Consider the following 14,459-nt stretch of genomic DNA (forward strand, 5'->3'; position numbering starts at 1 on the left):
ACCCATGCAAACTTGGTGGCCTCTTATCAACTGCTTTGCACAACACCACGCCCCCCCCCCAATGCTGGAGAATCTGCCATACTCTCACCCTCCCTCCTGCCCAACAACTAGCTTTTCCCATTCAATGCAAAGAGTTCTTGTATTCAGCATAATACATAAAACTGAACTTCTGTCAATACACAATAGGTAACCATTTAGCATTTCACTTTCCATATCACATCAGCAGCAATCTGAATCTCCACAAAAGACACAATTCTATCACCAGTTGTGAAAACCCTTCATCCTGCTCACAGCATTGCAGTTTTCATTAATAATACTTTTATAACATAGGTGCAGGGGAAGGAATATTATACTTATATGTCTTTGCCACGTTGGAAACTTTAAAACCTTTTGTTCCATTCATTTAGTAGAAGGTTAATTAGTAAATTATACCAATCATTCAACTGTTTTGCTATGACTGTTTAACTCTTTTGTGTTTAACCATGAAAACAGGAGACTGAGAGGAGAAATGACTGCCATCTTCAAGTACCTCAACAGCTCTGACAATCCGAGTTGTTCCTGATGCTTAATCAACATCTCCTTTTTTGTAACTTGAATCCATTGGTTGAGGAGAAAACAAGCTTGCTGTGCCTTCTACGTGACAGCCCTTTAGAGATTTGAAGATGGCTATCATATCTCCTCCCAGTCTCATCTTTTCTAGGCTAATAGTCCTAAGCAAGATGGGATTTACTTAGGTCCTCTGCTTTCTATCCCTGTGATGTCTGTGCTCATCTCTTCTGCGCCTATGCTGAAGTGATGCAGGAGTTCCAGGGTTGCTAGGCAACCAACATTTCTCCACCGCCCCCATCTGTTCACCAGACTACACCTCATCCTCCTCACTTGCTTACACATCACACATCCCAGAGAGGGTCAGGATTCAAAATATTGTTTGGAGAAACTGAGCTCTACAATGTGGTTTAGCACAAGCCCTGACCAAACATCGCATCCATTTGTTTCAGAAGCACTTAAAAAAATTATACTAATTAGAAGTATTGAAGCATTTACTCGGGGGGGGGGGGGGGAGGAATCATCTACACTAATTACCCATCACTCAGATTAATGAATGAAAGTAGCCACTGATACAATGACCCACTTCTGAGAAACCCGAAACAACAGATTTGTTCATTAGCAACTCAATCCCAAAAACATTATGAACCAATAAAATCCGACTATTATACGGAGAAATGTTATAGCTATATATTCGTACCCCTTATGCACAGCGGGTATTAGTGTAATTTTTAACACACGAGAGAAATTGCCTGCACAAGGGAACAAAAAATATAACTCGATTTTAGCCAAAAAAAGTATCTCTTTTAATACAAAATTTCATTCTCATAAATTTATTTCCACTGAATAAATAAGATCGCTTCACCATTTCCAGGTGAAAATTGCACCCTATATTGGAGTTGAGATGCGAGTATAAATAAAATATAAACATTATTTATAACCATTTATTCCCGCTATACTTTGATGTGTGCAATACTGTATTTAAAATGTGTTCAGCACCTTGTCATGGTAAGATCTGCAGTTTAACCTGCTCTGTACAATACTGAATGGTGTTCATGCGTGTGTTGTTATCAATAACTGCATAATGACTGCCTTTCAGAGTATCTGGATCTGCTTTTCCTGGTTTATAATTTTGTTTAACACATGCAAGCTTATCTGTACCAACAACTTTTTTGAGAGAGAGATAGAGAAAAAAGTGCTTAATGCGATAGGAAGAAAATCTATATTGTAAAGACAGCTGTGTGTTATAACTCAATAAGGTGGGAAAGACTGAAAGATGGGTCGGATCCAACATCCCTCAACAAATGGGATTCCCATTCTCCCCTTTCTTCTGCAGCCCCCCTGTCTGTCTCAGGGGATCCCCCAACCTTCCACAGTAGATTTTGGGGGTGCATGAGGGCTCCAGAGAGCAGCATGGGAAGTCAATTGAGCAAAAAAGACACCACAATTGGATATCATAGAGTTTTTTTGAAGAGCTTCCAATATCAAAGATTTAGGCTGCAATCCTAACCCCACTTACCTGGGTGTGAGCCCCACTGAATTAATTGGCATTAGTGTCTGGGTAGACCTAGTTAGTATTGAAACCTTAAGGACCAAGAATAACTTCAGGAACCCTGATAGGTTCATTCCCAATGGGTCACACACCCAACGAGCCTGTAGGTGGGCTTTTTGTATCTCCTTGACCTATGAATTCAAGCAGAAAACCTCTGCTTCTAGGTGGCCATAATGCTCATCCCATCTGTACCCCAATAGAAACATATTCTGAGTCTCCTGCTAGCCAGCCTCCCTGGATTCAGCTCTCTTCCTCCATGTGGGCCTTTGGGGTGCTGATTCCCTGCTACAGGGGAAAAGGATCACAGCCATGTTTTCAGATACAGTACGCAGAAATTTAACAGGATCAATCTAACCCCATTGGCAGCGTAAGCATGCTTTCTGTAGTGTAGAGGTTTTCACATTCACCCCACAGCTGAAAAGGTCCCTAAATTTAAATCCAGGGGTTTTTAAACATCCTTTTAGGGAAGGGGTCATAAGTATCAGAGCCCATCTTTTGCACACAGAAAGCTCCAAGGCTCAACCCCCTTGCATGTCTCCCATGCATGGATTTCATGCAGCCTGCAGAATTGCTGTGGGTCAGAAGATAAAATATGCAGCGAGATGCGACCCAACAACTTCCTCTTCCCCCATCTAGGCCCATCCCCTGCACCGAGGAATTCTCAGAAGCTTAGCATCCAATGTGGCAGCCTCCCTGTCTTGTAGCAGACTTAATGTAAGGGTTAATCCAGCCCTGATCACAGCCATAACCCACCAAGCACACTGTTGTTGTTTTTTTGTAGAGAAGGTGCCAGCCTTGCGCACAAGCTTATCTTGGGGCAGCAAGATTATATGCAGCAGGCACAAAACCTCCAACCGCACATTTGCTACCTGTAGGCCATTTAATCAGTACATAATATAAAAAAGCCCAAAGGCAAGAGAGCCTAAACTGTGCACATGGGCCTGTCTCAGTCCATTGTCTGGCATACCGAAGCCTAAATTCTGCCACAATCCCCCAATGAGTGGTGCTGGGTTCTTTGGCTATCGACTAAAAAATAAAAGGCCCAGCAGAGTTAAACCATTTTACATTCTAAAGCTCTCGTTTTTAAAAACTGATTTGTACATGGTTGTTCATTGGGCAGCTCTACCACATGTACATAATATTATATATACCAGTTTTCTTTTTTAAAACAGTATTTTCAAAAGAGCATACTTTTGTTTAAAATAAAATGAGCACATATATGACATTATAGCAGGGTAAAAAAAGTCTGACCCTGGCCTAAATTGCTATGATTTATGCTACGATTCCTTAACAAGATTTGTTAGAAACACCAATGAGCATTGGAAGCAGCTTTTAAGTGTTTTTCTCCTTTGCAGCAGAAACATTTCATTTTCCCTGGATAACATTTTTTTTTTTAGTAAGACAAATAAAATATATATTTTGCAATATTTCATTTCTAAATACATTTCCCTCTTTTTCTGCATTGGTGTGCAATGTGTGTGTGTGTGTGTGTGTGTGTGTGTGTGTGTGTGCATGTATGTGTCTGCGTGCGCACCAGGGTGTGTGTGTGTGTGTGTGTGTATAAAAATCTTCAAAATAGAGGATTTCCCCATTTCACATCCGTACACACCAAAGGAGCTAATATCCACACTTTCCCTTTAATTATATCTCTATCTCGATGTAAGGCATTAGTGACGTCTGCTGAATTACATTCAATGCGATGATTTTTCTATTAAGGGCAGATTCAAGAGTCCAAGTAGAAAGCACCGTTGATGGGCTGTGCACAATTCAAAAGTAACCTTGGGTCTCTGTGAGGCAATTGCTGGAGCTCTGTCGCCATCTACTGGCCATACTGGAAGGTGTGAGGTTTTTTGTTTTGTTTTTCCGCCACCAAACAAGGCTTTTTCCTTCGGCTTTATTCATGTGTCAACCCAGTTCTACAAGAAACAAGATACCAGCTAGATACCTTGGAAAGAAACGAAATAAACAAAGCATCTTTTCCACTTTCTCCCCCTCCCCCCCCCGACCTCTCTCTCTTCCCCTCTTTGGTTTTATTCTAACCTAAAGGGCTTAAAGAATAACATGCTCCACACAAATCAATTTGGCAATGTCATAGCGACTGAAAAGTTAAAAGAAGAAATATCTTAAATAAGAAAATTCCACACACAACACTTCATTGTCTCACATCTCCAGCTACAGTTTCAGTGAAAACGAGTGTGAGATCAGAGAGGCAGAGACTTGAACTCATGCTATTAGGCCTAATTTTCTCGATTGTTTTAGTTTTTATCAAAAAAGCGTGGAGAAACGCAAACATGCCCAACAACTGTTGTTGCCCAAAATGCAGCAATGTATGCTTGCCATCCTGCGCACACACACACACACACACACACTCCTCTATAAATGCATTTCCTTCCATGTACTTTTAAATATTTTATCCAATCTCAACTGGAAATTGTATCTCATATTATCATTTCTTTTCCTCATATCCTTGCAGTGGAATATAATAATCCTAGCAATTAAAAGGAATTAAAATAAATCTATTGCATATTTTCATCTAGGAGGGGTGGGGGAAAACTCACCAAGAGAGATGCATAACAAATTGAAATGGAGGGAGGGGAAAGAGAGAAACAGAGAGAGAGAGAGAGAGAGAGAGAGAGAGGAAGAGACTGGAAATCTGAATTCTAAAGTCCAGAACCATCTTTTATATATATATATAGAAAAATTGCACCAAGAGTTATTTGTTGTCCTATACCTTGCTAACATCACAGTGGATTGTTGTTAATAAAATAACATGTGGCCTTAAAAGGGGGAGGGGGAGGGAAGCATTGGTGTGAAAAGGGTATAGTTGAAGTTTTAAGATTCAAGCTTTTTCTTTTAACTTCTAATATATATCTATATACCTATATCTATATATTTTTTTCAAAACGTTTTATTAGGAAAGCTATACCAGACGCATCACTGTACAATGATTAAACATTACCTTTACAATTTATATTCACTTGAAAGTACAGAATAAATATATGCACAATTGTATTTGTGTGTGTTTGTGTGTTGTCTGCATTTGTGAGCGGGGGGGGGGGGGGAGAGAACGTTAGCACCTCTACTCAGGAGGAAGCCCCACTGATTTTCATGGGAATTACTCCCAGGTGAGGGGGCACAGGACTGCAACCTAAAAGGGCTTCTTTTACAGAGACACCGGTGGCAGCTTACCAAGCAAACGTCCCCTTTCCAATGCATTTGTGACGTCCGGTTCTCTTTTTAATTAGAGGTGCAGCTGTCCTCCAGAAAGGAACTCAATCAAATGGCAATGACCTTTCCTTCCCTGTAGGGCAGCCACAGAAGGGAACAAATAGACAGCTCCTTCGCTGAAGAAGCAAGCCAGTGAGCTCCCCTCTGGAATAGACTGTGGTACCCCATCCCTGCGGGGGTGGGGGGAGAGATGCAGAAATAGAACAGGGTGCAAGCAAATTGGGATGGCTAGGAGGCTGATTGGAGGGGGTTTAGGATACAGAGTGGAGCAGAATAAGCGTTTGGACCTGTGTGTGTGTGTGTGTGAGAGAGAGAGAGAGAGAGAGAGAGAGGAGGAGGAGGAGGAGGAGGAGGAGGAGAAGAAGAAGAAGCCAAGAGAGTGAGAACATTTGGGGAAGAAAAGAACCCCTCTCCCCGCCACTGCCTGCAGTTCCCAGACATGCAGAAAACTGCAATTTTTTTGTTGCTGTTCTTGTGGTTCTCTTCCCCACCCCAGACACCCACCACCCCTTCAAAGTAATGTACAGGTTCTGTGCCATGATGAGGGAAAGGATAACCAAAGCCACAACAGATGTTGTCTTTTTTTAAAAAAAAAAAAAAAATCCACCTCCCTCCCCATAGCATTAAAAAAAAAAGATAGAACGGAGAGGTTTCTGTTTTGTTTTGTATGTTTGTTTTTTAAAAAAACTACAACAGAAAAAAACAAAAGCCTGCAAGAGAGAGAGGAGATAGAGAGAGTAGCGTAACACACATTGAATTTACTGTCATCAGGACCGAGGCAAATAACCCCCCCCCATGATACTAATTATAATAATATTCGTATACCTTAGACAACATGGCACAGTCAAAGTCTCCATATTTTTTCCAGTATAAAAAAATAATGATTGATTAACATCTGCTGGCAAAAGTCTGCAAAAGGCACTTTATCGATTCATGATCATCTGAGAAGGGCCTTTCCTCCAAACCATCATCTGGCAGGGGGAAAGCACAGAACAGTATCCTCTAGTATCAGCATGCGGTGGTTTGGGGGCAGGAAGGGCGGGAAGCCGAGGAGTGGGGACTCGGGGGGCCGAGGGGCTGTGGGGGCGGGTCTGGGATTTGGCTGTAAAAGCTAGACTTTTGTTTTGTTTTGTTTCAAAACCTATAAGTGGTCTTCTCCAGGACTTCGAGGTAATCCGGCTTGGTTTGGAGTTTGGCCCTTAACTCGAGGTATTCGCTTTGGGGGGGTTGGTGGTGGTCTGGGAAACCCTTACCAGCCGAGAAGAGGAGGGTCTCTTTCAGCCTGGCGTCCTGCTGCAGGTCTGGATATTGCATGCCAGGGGGGTGCACGTGCAGTTCCTTTAATTTGGGCACCGTGCCGTAGAGGCAGTCCACAAAGCCCACCGTGCACGGTGGCGCCAAAGGCGGCCTGTCCCTGCTGTCTAGAATGGCACCACTAGGGGGGAAGAGCACCACCCCACCGTTCTTTTCGTGGTGGAAGACAGGCGGCACCAGAGCTAGCTCCCCCAGGAGAGGCAGCCCCCCTCCAATCCCCCCGCCGGGCGGGTGCGGGTGCGGGTGATGGTTGGTGGTCACTATGGTGTTGAGCTGCGAGCTGGACACGGCCAAGCTCCACTCCTTCTCCTTCTCCAGTAAGGTCCTGTAGCAGCTGCTGCTCCCACCGTCCTTTGTGGGGTCGGCAAACTGTTCCCCTGCACAGCCAACTCCTCCTCCTCCACCACCACCACTACCAGCACCACCACCGCCGCCCAAAAGCATGTCCCCAGTTTGCCCCGGCTCCCCCGCCACCACTTCGTCCTCCTCGCGGGGCTTGTAGATGGGGTTGTTGCACATCTGGGTCACTGGATGCGGGATGTAGTCGTAGACGTGGCCCACCGGGGGTGCCTTTTCCGGGGAGGCGCTGAGTCCCCCGCCGCCTCCGCCGCCTCCCTCCTCGAAGAGGTGGTGGCACTGCATCTGGATGCCCGTCAAGTCGAGGGTCTCCTGCCGCTGCTTGTTCCGGAAGGGTAGCTTCTTGTGACGCCTGCGCAGGACGAAGGCGAAAAGGCCCGCAGCAATGAAGACCGCCGAGAAGAACAGTACAAGGAGGCTGAGGATGAGCACGGAGAGGGGCACCGGGCCTCCGCCAGCCGGGGGGAGCTCATAGGGCGACGGGCTGGTGGGGCTAGGGTGGCCCCACGCTGGAGGGGCTGGCGAGGCAGCAGCAGCATGCAACATCTCGGGGCAGAGTACCTCCAGCTCCACAGAGCGGATGTCTCTGTGGGTAAGGTTGTCTGGGCTGGCGCAAAGGACATCCCCCACCATGATGACGGAGCTGATGGCCTCGATCCACTGCTTGAGAGGCACCAGGTCACACGTGCAATCCCACGGGTTGAGCTTCAGGTCAATCTGCACAATGGCGTTGAGGTGCTCCAGCACGCCAGCCACGGGCAAGTACAGGAATTTGTTGTTCCTCAGGTTGAGCCTGGTCAGAGAGGTGCCTGCAAAGGCATCTGTAGGCAGGTTCCTCAGGAGGTTGTCGTTGAGGAAGAGAAGCTTCAGGTTGGGCATGAGACTGAAGGCAGCGGGCTGGATCTCCCTGATCTGGTTGTACTCAAAATACAGATAGTGCAGGCTCTGCAGACCCCTGAACATGCCTGGGGTCAGCTTCTCAATGTCATTGCCGTTCAGGTACAAGCTCTTCAGGTTGGGCAGGTTGACAAAGGCCCCGTCCTGAACATAGGAGATGCGGTTGTTCCCCAAATGCAGGAGATCCAGGGAAGAAAAATTCCAGAAATCGGAACGGTAAATTTTCTGTATCAAATTACCGCTCAGGACCAGCTTCTTGGCGTTGACGGGCCTGGGCAGGAGCTCGGAAATATTGTGGAACCCTCTTTCCTTGCAGTTGACTGTCAGGCCCAAGTCATTGATGTGCAAACTGCATGAGCAGCCAGTAGGGCAGATGATGGGGATGGGTGGCCTCGTCTGGTAACCAGCTATTGGGGGCTGGTTGGGCGCAGGGTATAGGCCTCGAGGTGTCGGGGGTGGCTTGTGTGCCCTGGGCTGTTTGGTGGGCCTGGGCTGCTTAATGGAAGTTTTGTATTCGACAGAGGAAGCAGTGAAATGGAAAGAGGACAGCATGGAAGAAGGCTTAGTAGGCCACGCGTTCTCCTTGCTTGAGGTCAACTGAGGGGCACCGATGCTGACCAGCTCTGAGTCAGACAGCATTGGGCAGAGTTTATTCCTCTTAATTTCCCTCAGGTCCTTCCCGTGGAAGTGGAAAGGGGTCTCACAGGTTATGTCTCCCACAAGGGCAGTGTAAGGGATGCGCTCCAGCCAGCTCTTGAGCTGGACAATATCACAGGTACAGTTCCACGGGTTCTCCTCCAGCTGGATCTCCATCAGACTCCTGCCAATGTGATCCAGCATCCCTCGGTAGGAGAGCACTTTCAACCTGTTTCCACGCAAGTCCAAGTGAGTTAAGGACACCGACTTAAACAAATTGGTGGGGAGGATGGGGATAAGGTTGTCGTTCAAGATCAGGACCCGGAGCTTGCTCAGGTTTCGAAATGCCCCGCTCTCGATCCGCTTAATGACATTGTAATCTGCCTGCAGATATTCCAGACTCTCCAAACCCAGGAAAGTGTCGTTTCTGAAGATGTCCAATTTGTTCTCATGCAGGTACAACCTCTTCAGGATTCTGAGGCCATTAAAGGCTCCCGTCTGAATGTCTTGTAGTGCATTGTTCCCCAGGTTGATCGAAACGGCATTGTTCAGGTGGAGAAAACTGTTAGTATATAATCTCCTCATGGAGTTCCTCTGCAGGTAAAGTTTGAAAGGTCTCGACCAGGACTCCGTTATCTGGCTAATATTTATAAATCCCTTGTTGTCGCAGTGTATGTGAAAAAGGCTTTCTTTGACTTCACAGTAACAAGGATCGAAGCAAGACTCCTCAATCTCCTCCGAGTCCTCTATCAAGGGGATGGGGGTAGTCCACGCTACAGCAATTGTGCTTAGAAGAATAATCCACAACATCCTTCTCTTACGGGGAGGGTCGGCTGTCGGAGACTTCATGGTTGCGACGGATTACAAAACTGAAACAGAAATGAAAACACAAATGGATTACGGTCGATTAGCATTTCATCGGGCTATTTTTATATTGAACCATGCATCTAGAGCATCTAACGGGGTTTCGTGAGGTTACTTGGAAGTTCATTACAAAAAAAGAAAAGAAAAGAAAACTCTAGCATTGCTCTTAGAACCTCCCCTGGTTTTGACTTAAGTGATACTGAAACATCTCATCATGCAACAGCCTTCTTGTTTCCCCATCCTGCTCACCCCTCTCCCAGGCTACTTGGTGAATGACACCCTCATGAAAAACAGCAAATGAACCTATAGGGCCTATGTTGTGAAACATTTCCCCCACCAACACAAAGACAAGGAGTGTTTAGGAGGAAGCATATGGGAGATCATCTCAGTCTTACCTCGACACCTGCATCAATCACAAGAGTAAGGAGAGATGAGGTGCAGAAAGAGATTTTTATCTGGTGTACACACACACACACACACACACACACACAAAACCATGCAGTCTATACATTGCATTCTCATGAACACACAATCGCTTAACTTGGAAGTTGTTGTGTTTTTTTGTTATTCAGGCAATGCCCATCTAATGCTATGATACAGCCATTATTTAAGGAAATGGGGACAAACAAGTTCCCAGAACCCCGATCCCTGTAGGAATATCCGTAACTGGGATTTTATCAGTATACAAGGGTTAGTAGCAACGCTTGCTTCAATACCGGGGATTGGGGGAGAGGGAGAAGGGGGGGGGGGAGAGAGAGAGAGAGAGAGAGAGAGAGAGGGAGAGAGAGAGAGAGAGAGAGAGAGAGAGAGAGACCCTTCTCTCCCAAGCACACAAAATGGATTAACGCAACTGGTATAGTATCAGATAAATGCACACTCCATATTAGTCATTTCAGCTGATTAAATCATTTAGAGATGATTAATCTTCGGGAGGCACATGCCTCTGCCATCCACATACCCAAGGGGGAAAGCGGCAGTTGCAGGGCTACGGACGGAAAGAGATGGTGGAATGAAAGGGGGCAATAAGGATGGGTGGGGGGGAGACTCTGGACGTGGGTGTTTTGTGGCCAGGGATGATCCAGCAGGACAAAAGAGGAGAAGGGGGAGGAAAAGTAAGAGGGGAATAAATACCTTTACACTAAGCCCAGGAGAAATAACCCTTGCTTTACAGCAAAAGCTCACAAAAGATTCCTCTTGGAGGGGACAACTGGACCCCGTGACCTACAGCCTCCTCTGCTTGGGGCGGCAAAGGGAGGGCATCTCTTTTTCTCCTTGACTCCTTTTGCCCAGATCATTCCAACACAGAAGAATAAATCACTGTTAAAGACTATGACTCCTGACAAGGATGGCTTCACAGCCCCTACTTGCTGCTGCTGCTGCTGCTGCCCATTTCAAACGGGTTTGCCAGAGTCCTGGTATTTATTTCTGTTCTCTTCACAGCAAAGGAGCTTTACAGATATGGATTATCGTGCACTCTCCACTCCACCCCCACACCCCAACACACCCATGCAGGCGAAGGGAATTCCTCCCTCCCCGTTATGAAAAAAGAAAGCCCTTAATAGCAAAAGGACCTAGTTAGGGAAAGAAATGGGAGGCGCAGGTGGGGGCAGGGTGGAATAAGAGCATTTCATTACAGAAAAATGAAATAAATCGAAGCAGAGAATCTATTTGCAAATGAAGGGAACTGGGGGACCCGTTGGAAGGAAAATTACCAGGCACGATCTGAATGAGGAAAGAGGAAGGGGAGAGGTCTTATTTTTTGCTCTTTGTCTCAGTAGAAAGATGGATAGATAAATAGAGAGAGATAGACGGACAGAGAGATAAGCTACTTAAGTTCTTTTCCTCTTCTGCATTAAAAAAAAGGGGTAGAAAGAGATGCTCTATCCCAGCAGAAAAGCGTGGAGGGGGAAGGGAGAAACAGAGATCGAGAGATCCAGAAAGAGCTTGTACTTACCGGTCCGAAGGAGATAATTTTTTTTAGCACATTTGGAGAGAGCCGGGAAAGGAGAGAGGGGAGGAAAAAATAGCCAAACCCACTTGGAAAAATAGATATCTACGTACGGAATTTTCAACGGCTTTTAAAAATAAAATAAAATAAGGATTGCTGGTTTCTCTCTTTCTCTCTGTTCTGGTTCTATACTCCTGCTGAGGGCTGAAGCAAAAGGAAGGGGGGGAAGCAAGCAAAGATGAGACGTGCTAGGAATGCAATGAGGTTCCTTAGGATGCAGAGATGCTGTTTGGCACAGTCAATGGAGGAGGGAGGCAAAGGGGGCTGCTGCAGCCTCCTAGATCTGCCGCCGCCGCTGCCGCCGCTGCCTTCTCTGGGTACCACCAGCTCATCTTTGAGAAACGAGGGAGGGAAGGTCTATGGCAGGAGGTTCAGGCTGGGGCTTCTCATCCTTTCGCTCCTTCTTCCACTCCTTCTTCCCTTTTGTGTGTGTGTGTGTGTGAGAGAGAGCGCATTGTTGCCCCTGAATCAGGCTTCCCCCACCACCACGTCATGGATTTGAGCTTGAAGAAAAGGGGAACAAATGTAGGAGGACGCACTTGGCACCAGGTGGGGGGGCACGTCTGGGAAGCCCTGACTGTACTGGGCTTGCTTTCTACCCCCACCCCCCATTCCCCGCCAGGAGGAGGAGGAGGAGGAAGAGTTATTCGGGGATCAGGAGCGGGGGAACCCGAGATGATGGAGAAAGAAGAAGCAGCCAGGAGCAGAGGAACAATCCCGGTGGTGGCTGGGTGGTGATCTCCTACGTCCGCCCCCCTCTGGAAGGGGAGGAAAGCCTGGGATGGAAAAAGGATCATTATAGGGGAATGTCCCCTGGGCCACTAAGTGTGCATATTCCAGCAAATCCTTGAGAGCTGCAGCCATTAAGGGGAGAGGAGATACCCGCCCCTCTCCACATAGCCAAGAACTCTCTCTGCTGGCTTCCAAAGTAGTAGGCTCAGTTGAGCTCGCTCGCGCGTTCTCTCGCTCTCTCTCTCCCGCCCTCGCCTGCAGTTCTCCATCAAACCTAAACCTGTCCCAGCAGAGGTAAAGGAAAGGGCAGCGCCGGGGAACTTGGAGGAGAGACCTTCCCCTTCCTTCTTGCTTTCCTCGTCCTCCCCGCTCCTCTTTCTACTCCCCACCCCCCTGCAGCTGAAAAGGCTTCAGTCCACCCCACAACATCCAACAGGCTCTTATTTCTTCCCAGATATTTCCCCCCTCCTTCCTCCTTTTCCAAAGCTCCTAGCCAAGTGTTGAAGCCACTTGGGTGACAATGGACCATTTTGCATCTTTTCCTTCCAGAGGGAAGAGGGGGGCGGCGGCGGAGGATTTAACCGCTCCCTTGCTGCCTCCCTCTGCTTATTTTACCTGCCTCGCCTCCTTTTCATTTCTCTCTCTCTCTCTCTCTCTTCCTCTTCCCTAATTGTGTTGGCTTGGACTTGCTGTCTGACCCCAGAGAAGGAGAACCTATGCCTCGATTTCTGCCTAGATCCAAGGGAGGGGAGCGCCCCCCCCCCCGCCGCCAATCTCCAAAGGTAAATCGAACAGCTCTCTCTTTCCGTAGGAAGCAAGAAGGCAACCAAAAGGAGCATATCTGGAGCTGGAGGGAACCTAGAGAACAAATATGCCTGGTTACTAGAGTGCAGGAAAGATTCCCTAACACAGTAAGCTCCCATGCTTAGTCAGCTTCCCCTAGATTAAGTGGGCACCCATTTGCCCAAGTTCCCTTGAAGGTGGTGCGTTGGTTAGGCCCATCATCCTATTGCTTTCATAGACCCACACGCCCCTCGCTTGTCAGAAGCTAGGTACTTGCGAACGGAATACCCCCAGATTTATTTTTAATAATGCCTCTTGCAAATCTATTTCGCTTAGAGCAGGGAAAGGCAGGGCAGGATTCCTCCCCGCCCGGTAGAGTTGGGTTTGGGTGGCCGCCTCCTGATCTCCCCCTTGAGGAAAGGAGGGGAGGTGGGGCTGGCAGGTGGCAGCTAGTGACATCCCTCGGAGACAGAAGAGGCTCCGCTTGCGCTAGGGAGGAATTCTGATGCCTCTGTCCCCACCGCCCTTGCAGCCCATCATCTCTTTGGGGATTCTGCTACAAAGAGTGGAGAGCTGGCAAGCTGGGAATCCAATGGGACAGCAAGCACGCACACACCCACCCCTTTCCGTGCCTCTTTGCCCCAACGCGGGTTCTCTTAGGACCCTACAAGGGAGCAGCCAAATCTCTGCTCCCCACCGCCACCTTCAAATCGCTCTCCTCGCCAGCGCTGCTCCTTTTCAGAACCAAGTCCTGTTGCAACGTAGAAGTGGCGATCGCTGTCGATTACAAAGCTGCATAGCTACTATTATCATTACAAAGCACGAGAATCCTGCGTTTTAAAACGCGTGTGTGTTGCGGGGTGAGGAGTGGGGAATAAGGATCCGTGAAATGTTTATAGAGTTGTTGGCGGGCGGGGGCGGAGATGAAAGGATGACACTAAAATAATAACAGAAAAGAGGCTGGTGACAATGTATACATTGGAAGAACATTGGCTATTTTAAGGGTCTTCCTTCCAGATCCTTTGGGGGGGGGTGCGTCTTGCAAATGCAAGCGAGCAACAATGGCAACAAAAACATCGCATCTCTCTCTCTCTCTCTCTCTCTCTCTCTCTCTCTCTCTCACACACACACACACACACACACACACACAGTGGCCAAACCCCGCAATCGCGCCTCACCCCTCCGCCAGATCAAGAAGCGAAGGCGCAAAAAACCCAGGAAGGACAGCGAATACCTAAGGAGATCCGAGCGCTGGGCTGGCTGCGAGGCGGAGCTCCCCGGGTCTCCCCGGGCGGCGTGGCTTTGCGGGCCGACGGAGGAGGCACTCTTGCCGAGCTTCTTCCTCTCCTTTCCGGAGCGGCTGCGGCTCGCTGACCCCCATGGCGGGCCGCGGAGCATGCCCCGGGTCCATGTCAGCCTTGCCGACCCGCCGCCTGCATTTCAGCGGCGAGGCGCGCACCCAGGCGCGCTCGCGCCCTCGAGCGCGCACGGAGACACCCTCACGCGCCCCTCCCCAGCCCAACGCGGCTGTCTGCTTCGCCG

The 14,459-nt window shown here is 47.9% G+C and overlaps 1 protein-coding gene and 1 long non-coding RNA gene across 6 annotated transcripts in view; both read right to left on the reverse strand.

Annotated features, from left to right (window-relative positions):
• SLITRK3 (SLIT and NTRK like family member 3) overlaps positions 1 to 14,375 on the reverse strand; it is a 39,567-nt gene extending 25,192 nt beyond the window's left edge. Inside the window, exons 1-3 of one of the 5 annotated variants that reach the window (XR_013839367.1) lie at positions 14,152 to 14,375; positions 6,152 to 9,399; positions 1,723 to 4,014 (exon numbers count right to left, since the gene is read on the reverse strand). Coding sequence is in view for 3 of the 5 variants with exons in the window: in XM_079977731.1 (XP_079833857.1) it covers positions 6,461 to 9,379 (2,919 nt within the window). In the remaining 2 variants the exon portion in view is untranslated. Of the gene's footprint in view, positions 1 to 1,722; positions 9,400 to 11,348; positions 14,122 to 14,151 lie in introns of those variants that run through there. The other 4 variants (XR_013839366.1, XM_079977729.1, XM_079977730.1 and 1 more) reach the window with 4 other exon arrangements.
• LOC307217268 overlaps positions 1 to 14,459 on the reverse strand; it is a 129,025-nt gene that overhangs the window by 37,683 nt on the left and 76,883 nt on the right. The window lies entirely within an intron of this gene.

The sequence above is a fragment of the Podarcis cretensis genome, assembly GCF_951804945.1.
Source record: "Podarcis cretensis genome assembly, chromosome: 5".
In the NCBI taxonomy this organism is placed as follows: domain Eukaryota; kingdom Metazoa; phylum Chordata; class Lepidosauria; order Squamata; family Lacertidae; genus Podarcis; species Podarcis cretensis.